Raw genomic sequence first — 11,656 nt, forward strand, 5'->3', positions numbered from 1 at the left:
CCAGCAGCCCACTTCACTATGCAGCTTTCATTCTGGACTCTTGTCCTGACAATAATGCCTAATCATATATTCCTTTCAAATAGTTCTCTTCCTCATCTGTTTCAATGCAGTCTACATTATTTATCCCCTCTTAGTTTCCCTCTAACCCTGATGCCAGTCCTGCTTTACAACAGTGGCACTATGCAGTATTTGTCCTTTTGTAACTGAGAGATTTCACTGAGCATAATGTCCTCCAGGGTCACACATTTTGTATAATATTTCATGAGTTCCATGTTTTTCATAGTATTCCATTGTGTGAATATACCACAGTGTCTCTAACCATTCGTTTGTTGATGGGAACTTGGGTTGTTTCTAACTCTTTGCTATTGTGAACAAAGCTGCATTAAACTTGAATGTGCATATATCTGCCTGAGTGACAGTTCTGGTTTCTCTAGGGCATATTCCCAGTAGGGAATTGCTGAGTCAAATGGTATTTCTATTTGCAACTTTTTGAGAAAGCGCCATACAGCCTTCCATAATGGTTGCACTATTTTACTCTCTCACCAATAGTAAATCAGGGTTCCAGTTTCTCCGCAACCTTTCCAGCATTTGTTGTTTGCTGTTCTGTTAAATTTTGCTATTCTTACTGAGGTGAGGTGATATCTCTTAGTTGTTTTGATCTGCATCTCTCTTAGAGCTAGGGATTTTGAACATTTCTTCACATGTTTGTTGGCTATCTGAATGTCTTCTTTGGTGAAGTGTCTGTTCATATCTTGTGCCCATTTTTCAACTGGGTTGTTTATCTTGTTGCGGTGCTCGAGTATTTTATAAATTCTAGATAAAAGTCCCTTATCTGACATGTCATTACCAAATAAATTTTCCAATCTGTGGCTTCCCTTTTTACTCTGTTGGAGCAGAATTTGAATATGTGCATAGGGATTTGATTCTTAGAAGGTCCCATTCATCTATTTTATTCTCTCCTGGTTGTAGGTTTTTTCAGGATGCTTGGAAGACTGTTTATGTTGTGGATTAGGACTTCTGGAGTTCTTCCAACCTTTTCTCTAATGAACTTTATCGTCCTTGGTTTTAGTCCTAGGTCCTTGATCCACTTTGAGTTGTCTTTTGTGTATGGAGTGAGGTGTGGATCTTGCTTGAGTTTTCTACAAAAGGTTTTCCAATTTTGCCAACACCATTTATTAAAAAGGCTATCATTTCCCCACTTAACTGATTTCATCTCCTTGTAAAAAATCAGTTGACCATAGATAGAAGAGCTGATTTCTGGGTTCTCAATTCTATTCCATTGATCTGTGTGTCTGTCATTGTACCAGTACCATGCTGTCTTAACCACCCCAGCAGTATAGTAGGATTTGAAATTAGGGAGTGAGATACCTCCTACCTTGTTTCTCTTTTTAAAGAGTGCTTTGTTTATTCTGGGCCTCTTTCCATTCCAAATGAAATTGGAGATTGCCTTTTCCATCTCTTTGAAGAATGGAATTGGTATTTGTATTGATATTGCATTGAACATGTAAATTGCCTTTGCTAATACTGCCATTTTCACAATATTGAGTCTTTTATCCATGAGCAAGCTATATTCTTCTACTTCTCAGGTCTCTTTTTGTATCTTATAGTAATGTTTTGTAATTTTCATCAAATAGATCCTTTGTGCTTCTGGTTAGATCTACTCCCAAGTATTTAATTGTGTGATTAGCTATTGTGAAGGTATTCTTTTTCTTACCTCCAGTTCTATTTTCTCTTTGTCACTGTAGAGAAAACCAGTTGATTTTTTTTATGTTGATCTTTATCCTGCTGTGTACTTCTGGCTATTTGCCAGCCTTTTCATACCATGAACTCTTGGTCCTAATTTATCTCTTATCATCTTTATGTTTTGGGGCTTTTCCCCTGGGTCTCTGATATGGTGAGAGGTGTGTGTCCTGCTTCAGCTTTCTACAGGTAGCAGTCCAGTTTTGCCAGCACCATTTGTTGAAGAGGTGGTTATTTCCCCATTTGGTAGGTTTTGTTTTCTTGTCAAATATTAGCTGACCATAGACAGAATTGAGAATCCAAATAATTAATCTATCTATTCCTTTGGTCTTTGTGCCTATCACTGTACCAGCACCATGCTGTTTTGTTTATTACATCTGTGTAGTAATTTTTGAGATCAGGAAGTGCTATGCCTCCCACTTCATTCTTGTTTTTCAGAAGTGCTTTGCTTATTTGAGGTCTCTTTCCTCTCCAAATAAACTTGCCAATTGTACAGGCAATTTTTAATGATCTAAATTTGCATCACCTTCTCTGCAGTGTTTCTCTGGAGAGTTATTAACATTAATCTGCCTTCTTGTATAGGTCTTGTATGATCTCTCAGGCCATCAAATCCTCACTTTTATTCAGAGTTGTTGTTAAGTGCCGTTGAGTTGTAGATGGCTCATAGCAACTCTATGAATGAAAGTCTTGAAAACAAAAAACTTTCATCTTTTCTCTAAATTCATAGAGTTTCTGGAGGCAAGCTGTTTCGGAAGTGGATGCCACTCCTGCTTCCAAGCCTGTTTTAATTAAGGGGATCTACCAAACACTAGTCAGTGGCACAGAAAGCAGTAGCAGTTTGGGTCCCACTCAAGGCATCTCAAATGCAGCCACCATCCGGTGATGAGTGGGGGCTTTAATATTGAGATGATGCTGAACAGGCTTCAGTTGACCTTCCAGAATAAGATACAGTAGGAAGAAAATCCTCATCTACTTCCACAGAAATCAGCCAGCGCTCTTATATGTTGTTTGTGACTGATACACTAGGAAGAAAGTAGCCATCAACTTCCACAGAAATCAGCCAGCGCTCTTATATGTTGTTTGTGACTGATACACTAGGAAGAAAATCTTCATCTACTTCCACAGAAATCAGCGAGTGCTCTTATACATAGTCCATTTGTGACTGTTACAAAAAAAAAAAAAGGCAAAAAAATGTTTACATATAAAATGCACACAATCATTCTCATATGGTTTCTAAGGCGGGTGCTGGAGAAAGATGAGAGTAATAAATAAACTAATGGATAATAGACAGTTATTAAGATGGGTGAATAGGAATTGGAGACAGATGCTCAGAAACCAAGTATATTTCCTTTTTAAGTGCCTTTCCAGACTCTTTGGCAAGTAACTTAACATTTTTATACCTCCGTTTTTTCTTCTGTAAAGTGGGACTAAACATGTTTCTCATAGGTTTTCATAAGGACTTAATTAGATACTCAATGAGAGATTCTTTCTGGAAAATTAGCCTTATGTCTGACTCCTATAAAAATGCATCAGTTGGGGGCATATTATTGATACACACTCACTGTTCATTAGCTTTCTGTTCTCAAAAAGAATGACACATCAACTCTAATATCTGAAAATAGCCCAGATTGCTGTATGGGGAATAACAGGTGATAAATCCCCTTTTTGTGCCAAGCACAGAGCAGTGCACCCGACCAAGGCTGTAAATGACCACCCAGGAAGCGGTATTCCTGAGAAGTAAAAGGGTGCTGATGCTTCGGAAAAACCCTCCATCCTTTCACCCCAGAACTAAAGTGCAAGCCATTAATTATACAGCTTGAGCCTATTAAATTACACATGCATTCAGAATCTTGCACAAGTGGGATGCTGTGCTCTTAACAGTCATTAATTATCCATACAGATAATGGATTTCAGAGCAGGTGCTGAAAGAAAAATGACTGAAGCAAGAGGTGGCAGAGAAAAGGAGTTGTCAGTAAGAGAAGTGCAAAGAGCAGAGAGGAGGGAGTGTGAAACAAAATTCAGACTCTACCCAAGAGAAGGATTTGGTGAAGGCCTCTCTTTACGCTTAAGCCAGGTACACAAACATCAGAAGTATCAAAGCACCAGTGGACATTGCTTTGCTCTATCTTCTCCACAGATTTACTGAAACAGACACCTTCACGGAGACCTTTATCCTGCGGGTCTATCTGTTGGAACCAGACTGTAACATCATCCGGATGAGCAACAATGTGCTGGAGGTGTCTGAGTTCTACGGCCTGTCTCGGGCAATTGATAAGAATGTGCTCAGCTTTGATTATGGTGGGGTGGCCAACCTGGAGTGTACTGTCCGGCTGGCCCCCGTGGGAACCTGGCTGCCTGCCCACGGCCAGATGGTCCTGGTGGAACCCAGGCCAGAAGGACCTCGTGGAGATGAGCCACACAGCTTTTTCCCTGAATCCCGTAAGATATTTTCATAATTATCTAAATGCTACAAAATGCAAAAATGTGACTGTCTGTGGCCTTCTTCCACCAGTCCAAAGAGATTCTGTTATCTAGCTAACATATATGACCTTTAGCTGGTTGAAAAATGTAATCTGATGGTTAAGGGCATAAACTCTGGAATCAGAGGGGTAAAATGAGCTCTGCTGTTAGCAGATTAGGTCTTGAACCTGCCTAAGTTTCTGTGGACTAGGCAAGGGGCTCTCCGGAGGGTTGTTACGAGGGTGGCGGTAAATGAGATCATGCCTACCAAGTGTTTAGCTTGATGTGTGCCTCACACTCTAAGGGCTCAATGATTGTTAGCTCTTATTAGTGAGGAGGCTTGGTAACCCAGTGGTAAAGCAGTAGCTGCTAAGTCAAAGGTCAGTGGTTCAAACTTAACCAGAGATTTCATGGCAGAAAAGACTTGGTGATCTGTTCCCATAATGATTGCAGTCTAGGAAACCCCATAGGTCATTTCTAGTCTGATCTATAGGGTTGCTATGACTCAGAATTGACTCAATGGCACACAACAACAGTACAATAAAAGGACCCTGGACAGATCGCTTGTCCAGCTTCAAACAAATAGCGTCTCAGCTTCAAACCTGAAAGTTAGTGGTTCAAGCACAACGAGCATGGAAGAATAGCTTAGAAAACTGCTTCTGTGATAGAGCAGTCCTGAAAATGCTGGATGGTAGTTCTCCTTGGGCCTGTAGGGTTGAGAGGAGCTGGAGCTGATTTGGCAACATACAACAATCACATATGCATAATGGTGTTCCAGTGACTATGGGATGGACCAAGAGTGTATGGGACAATTGTAGTTATAATAATGTGGGTTTTATTTACGGCTAAACACACACTTGCACATAAATCATCTTGTTTGGTTTTCATAACCAGCTATTTAAGAAATAGAATATCCATTTTGTACATCCGGGAAATGAGACTTACTGAGTAAGTGTCCTGTGAGCATCATATATTCTTAAGGATGAAAAGGATGGTTGGCTAGAGAAGTGAAGGCCATTAGGAAGAAAACGATGGCTGCCAGTGGAAGGGAGACAGCAGGTTTCGCCACCTGCCCGCTGTCCTTGAATTGGATCTGACTCACAGAAACCCTGAAGTACAGGTAGAACTCCTTGTGGATTTCAAGGCTACACACCTTTGCAGAAGCAGATTGCCTCACCTTGCTCCTGCAGAGAGGCTGTGGATTTGAACCCAGGACCCTTTGGTTAGCAGTCACTGTGCTACCTGGCTCCTTGCAGACTGGCTCAGATGATAAAAAAAAAAAAAATTGGGCCTGGAAGGACATGCAGGCTTTAAAAAAAATTAAATTATTATATGCTGGTTTACTTAAAAGCTCGCATATATTGTTTTTTCACACTTGATCTTTTAGGAAGAAGGATTGGCCATCCACTTCCGAAATAACAGGCCTCTGAAAACCCTATGTACAAAATGGATTCAACCTGGAGAGGGTTAAACCAGGCTGCTCCTTAGAGGCAAAGATTCTGAGGCTTCGTCTGATGTACTTTGGTCATTTGTAAGGAGGGACCAGTCCTTGGAGAAGGACATCATGCTTGGGAGGGTGGAGGGACAGCGCAGGAGGGGAAGGCCCTCTATGAGATGGATTGATTCAGTGACTGGGGTAATCGGGATGGGTGTGTCAGAGGCAGAGAGACTGGCACAGGACAGAGCGGAGTTTAAGGCTGTTGTACAGAGGGTCGCTATGAGTTGCAAGTGACTCAACGGCACATAACAGCAACAACAACACTCGATCTTTACCAGTTCACCCACTCCCCCCACCACTCATCAAATTGTGTGACCCTGTGATTAACCACACCACCCCCTGCTTATTCTCACCCCTCTGCTCCTCGCCTATAACCCAGAGATCTCATAATGTTGGTCTATACAGTATTTGTCCTTATGTGGACTGCGTTCACTGAGCATAATGCTTTCCAGTCCCTCCCAAGTTAGAGAGAAATTTACAAAATCATTACTTTTGTGTGCTGCCTAGTATTCCAAAGTGTGAATGTTCTCAGTCAGTCCATTCAACTGTAGTTGTACATCTGGGCTATTTCCATGTTCTTGCAATGGTGAATAATGCTGTTATGAACATTGGTGTACAAATCTCAGTTTGTGCCTCAGTTCTTATTTTCTCAGGGTACATTCCAAGCAGTGGAATAGCTGGGTCTTATGGAATTTCTACATTCAGCTTTCTGAGGAAGTGCCAAACTGCCTTCCAGAGTGGTTGTACCATTTTACAATTCTACCAACAAAATATGAGTTCCTATCTCACCACATCCTCTCCAACATTTATTACTTCCCGTCCTGTTAAACTTGACATGCAGGATTTGAGTGTGTGATGAGCAGCATGGGGAGAGAATTTCCTTGAGTAGAGTAGAGAGTACAGTCTAGTAGAGATTGTGGGGTGATGACATGGGAAGCTCAGAGCTTAACTGTAGCAGCCCTTAGGGACCATCGGCCTGTTTGCCAGCAATGTCCAAGCAGCAGAAAACACAAGTGATTTTTTTCCTGAATGTAACTTTTTGTCAAGACCTTGGTGAGACAATTGGCCAACTTTTCTTTTTCTAGTAAACATAGTTTTAGCTTTTAGAATGATGACAACCACTCCATGAATAATTGGAGGAGACATGAGTTTTCTTGGGATGGAGAGACAAGTATGCATGAGAAGGAGGCTCTGTTTTTAAGATTTACAATCTTTATCTTCCAGTGACGGTCTTAATCCAATGCTCTACATTCTAGAATTGGGAACTGAACTGAGGTGTCCAGGTGGAAGCTGCACCATAGGACTGAAGAAAGTAGGAAGTCTCCAGGTGAGCTGTGAGGAGTTCCTGCTGATGGGCCTACGCTATCAACACCTGGATCCCCCTTCCCCCAACATTGATTACATCTCCATCCACCTGGATCTCACCGACAGCAGGAGTAAAAGCATATACAAGGTAGAGCTTGGGGATATGTGTAAGGGTCCCAACTAATGCACAGTAAGGGAGCCAAGTCCATGGGGAGGTGGTGCTGGCTTCCGTGCTGGGGAGAGTTCTGCTGGGGGTGCCTGGAACGACCCTATCGGCAGCTGCAGGCACTTATTATGCCAGTAGGTGCTTAAAGTGGTAGCTTTTATGTATGATACTGACATTTCATTACTCTTCTCTGGCCATTGTCTGGTACTGGGATAATTAGGACAGTTTGGGACAAATGTTTTTTGTACAATGACTCTGTATACTCCTTCCATCTTCCTTTAATGCTTCCTGAATTATTCAGTATTCTACCCTAGTGTCCATAAGCATTGCAACTTGTGGCTTGAATTTATTCGTTACTTCTCTCAGCTTAAGAAATGCTGAGCAAGTGCATGCCTTTTGATTTTCCCACTTCAGGTCCTTGCACATTTCATTAAAATATTTTGCCTTGTCTTTCTTAGCAGCGCTTTGAAAGCATCCATTTATCGCTTTAACTTCTCAATGTCTTCCCTCTGTTTTGGCTTCTCAGTGCTCTAGTACAATATTCAGTCTCTTCTGATATCCATTTTGGTCTTCTTCCTTCTTCGTAATGACTTTATGCATTCTTCATGAACAATATTATTCTTTTTTTAGAGTATTTGTCTTTCTTTTTTATCATTTTTTAATTACTTTTAATGAAAATTTACAGAGACTTTGAATTTCCATTTATTCATTGTTTCACTTTTCTCCCTGCCCACCCCTCCCCCCAGTACACTCTTCTTTTTGAAAAGTAAAAGAAAAGTTCCACGATTGTTTTACAATCCCTCCCTCAAGGTCCACTCCACTATGCAGCCTTGAATGATGCTCTTGATATCTTCCCATAGTGATTCATCCTGGGGAGGGTTAAACCAGGTAGCTCCTTGGAGGCAAGGATTCTGAGGTTTCGTCTGACATACTTTGGACATGTTGTAAGGAGGGACAGGTCCTTGGAGAGGGGCATCATGCTTGGGAGGGTGGAGGGATGACATAGGGAAAGACCGTCTATGGGGTGGATTGATTCAGTGACTCAGGTAATCGGGATGGGTGTGTCAGAGGCACTGCGATTGGCACAGGATAGAGCAGGTTTTAGGGCTGTTGTACATAGGGTCGTTATAAATCACAAGCCAATTGACAGCACATAACAGCAACAATAACATACTAACCACCGCTATGTTGTTAGGGACAATCAAGTTTGTTTCAATTCACAGTGTCAAAAGAAAACAACTCTGTCTAATCAGTCATTGTTATGGTTGAGCCCATTGTTCAGCATACAGATTGAACAGGTGTGGAGAGAAAATACAATCCTGATGCACTCCCTTCTTAATTTTAAACCATGTGGTGTTCCCTTGCTCTGTTCTCACAACAGCCTCCTGGTCTAGGTATAGATTTCTAATGAGTACAATTAAGTGCTCTGGAATTACCATTCCTCTAAGTGTTAGCCATAACTTGTTATGATCCACACAGTCAAATGTGTTTGCATAGTCAATAAAGCATAACTAGACATTCTTCTGGTATTCTTTACTTTCGACCAGGATCCATCTGACAGCAGCAATGATATCCCTGGTGCCACGGTCTCTTCTAAATCCTTCTTGACCTTCTGGCAGTTTTCTATCTATGTACTATTCTAGCCATTTTTGAATGATCTTCAGCAGTACTTTGCTTGTGTGTGATACTAATGATATTGTTTGATAATTTCCACATTTTTTTGTCACCTTTCTTGGGAATGGGAATAAATATGAACCTCTTCTAATGTGTTGGCCTAACAGCTGTCCTCCAAATTTGCTGGCATAGACTGGCTAGCACATTCAGGGCTGCATCTGTTGTTAGAAACAAGGTAATTGGTAGCCCATCAATTCTGGGACCTTATTTTTTGCCAATGCCATCAATACAGCTTCTACCTTCTCCATTTACCATTGGTTCCTGCTCATATGGTACTTACTGAAATTTTTCAGTGTCTGCCCATTCTTTTTTGGTACAGTGACTATGCTCTCCCTCCCTCCCTCCGTCTTCTTTAAAAGCTTCCTGGGTCATTTGATATATTTATTGCCCAATAAATATATTTATTCTGTTCTCTCCACAAGTTCTTTCCTTATTATTGTCCAATTCCAGTTCTCTGCACATGCCATTACAATACTTTGTCTTCTTAAGCTATGCTTTGAAATATTCTGTTCAGCATTTTTATTTGTTTCTCCTTTGTTTTGCTTCTTGATACTCTAGGGCAATTTTCAGAGTCTCTCCTGACATCCATTTTGGTTTTTTCTTTTTCTTCTGTCTTTGTAATGAATTATTTGCTGTCTTTATTGATGGTATCCTTGATATCATTCCACAACTCATTTGGTCCCCAACCTTTGGTGTTCAATGCTTCAAACTTATTCTTAAGATTATTTTGAAATTCAGATAGAATAGATTCAAAATGATATTTTGGATCTCTTGTACTTGTTTTCATTTTCTTTGGCCTCAATTTGAACTAGCACATGAGCCATTGATGGTCTGACTCACAGTCTGTCCTTGGCCTAGTTTTGACTGCTGATATTGAGATTCTCCAATGATCCTTCCACACATGTAGTCAATCTGATCCCTATGCCGTCCATCATAGGTGAGGTCCATATGTAAATTTACTGAGTCTTTAAAAGATATTTTCAATGAATAAATTATTGAAACTACAAAATTTGATCATTCTATTTCCAGCTATATTTCTATCACCAAGCCCATATTTTCCAACTACTATTCCTTCTTCACTGTTTCCAACTTTTGCATTCCAGTCACCAATTATCATTAATGCATCTTAATTGCATGTATGCTCAATTACTGACTGCAAGATTTAGTACAAATTTTCAATTTCTTCCTCTTTGGATCTAGATGTAGGAGGGTATATTTGTTTTGGGGTTTTGTTTAGTTACATTTTTCCTACTAGTTTATTTACAAAATTCAAATACAAATTTGAACAAATTCTTTCAATTTCCCTCACCCCGTCATCAAATTGTACAACCCAATGATTAATCCCTCCTTCCCCCTGCACATCCACATCTGTTTCCAGACTCTTCCACCCTTCCTGGATCTTTATACTCATTCTACAATAACTGTTTTCTACAATATTTATCCTTATGTGACTGAGTTAGTTCACTCAGCATAATGCTACCTAGTCAAGAGGGTATATTTGAATAATAGTCATGTTAGTAGGTCTTCCTTGTATGCATACGGATAAAATCTGTGGCATTAGCCTAAAAGTTGATTTTTTTATGACCATTACAGTTTACCCACTCTGGCTTCCAGCTACCTTAACTGCAGGCACATGGTCTTGCAAATCATCAACAAGTATGGGACTAGGATAAGAGAAAGAGTGGATTTTCACACATGGGGCAGCAAGACTTGAGGTGAGCAAGGGTTGTGACAGCGAGTCTTGAGGGAGCCCCTGCTGGTGAGACCCTGGTGATGGTGATGGAGAGACTGTGTCATTGCTGAGGAGAAACTGTAGCAAAGTGTAAGCAGAGGAGCCCTGAGATAAAGACCGCCGTTAAAAGTTTTTGCTGTTCTTGCTGGATGCTTGAAGGAGAAACGGAATTATAACTGCTCTGAGGCAGACTTTGCTGGATAATTTTGATTTGACTGCTGAACTAAAACCAGATCCTGAACTAATTGAGGAATTGTGCCTTGGGACTGTTGGGCTAAAACCTGGGTTTGCATTGGGTGATATTCTTTGCCTTCCCACTCTCGACCTTACTTGCCCCATAAACCCCATTCTCAGGACCACAACTGTGAGTTTAGGAATCAACAATGTATAAATGAACCTCTTGCTATTTATTGGTGTGGATCTAGAAGCACCATGAGGCTGGGCTATGGGTTCTTTATCTGCTTTCTGCTCTGAGCAGTGAGGGGCTGTGCTATTCTTATTCTCTCTGGCCCTTTCAGAGAGACACTTATGACCCTGTGCCTCCATGTAGCATTTTCTCCTACTTAGACAATATCCTATCACCCACAGCACTGTATTTCAAGATAGAACTTGAAATTGACTTTTAGACTATGAATACAATGCCATCCTTCTTCTGTTTTTAATTTCCAGCATAGTATATCACGTGATTACCTGATTCAAATGGATCAAAGTTAGTCCATCTCACCTCACTAATACCTAGTATGTCAATGTTTATGAGTTCAATTTCATTTTTCACAATTTTTAGTTTTCCAACATTCAAGCTACAGTGTTCCATGTTCCAATTATTATGGGATGTTTGCCATTATTTTTCCTCATTTTGAATGAACTCTAATCTGGATCCACCACTGTTACTATAACTATCTACGTTCCTCTACTGTTCATAGGGTTTTCAGAGGCCTGTTATTTAAATGGATGGCAAATCCTGCTTCCAGGTTGAACCTGTTACAGCCTGTAATTTTCTTTTTTTCTAAAATTTGGGATGGAAAGCTAGTCATTAGGGAAGCTATTTCCAAAGCCTCTTTTGCTCCCCAGTTTCTTTTTT

General features: G+C 40.6%; 1 protein-coding gene across 1 annotated transcript in view; it reads left to right on the forward strand.

Moving 5' to 3' along the window:
• FREM1 (FRAS1 related extracellular matrix 1) overlaps positions 1-11,656 on the forward strand; it is a 157,038-nt gene that overhangs the window by 8,818 nt on the left and 136,564 nt on the right. The window contains exons 3-4 of the mRNA XM_006881353.1: positions 3,878-4,179; positions 6,955-7,151. Coding sequence (XP_006881415.1) covers positions 3,878-4,179; positions 6,955-7,151 — 499 coding nt within the window. The remainder of the gene's footprint in view (positions 1-3,877; positions 4,180-6,954; positions 7,152-11,656) is intronic.

This window comes from Elephantulus edwardii, unplaced genomic scaffold, assembly GCF_000299155.1.
Source record: "Elephantulus edwardii isolate Elephantulus edwardi_28Jun2011 unplaced genomic scaffold, EleEdw1.0 scaffold00014, whole genome shotgun sequence".
NCBI classification, from domain to species: domain Eukaryota; kingdom Metazoa; phylum Chordata; class Mammalia; order Macroscelidea; family Macroscelididae; genus Elephantulus; species Elephantulus edwardii.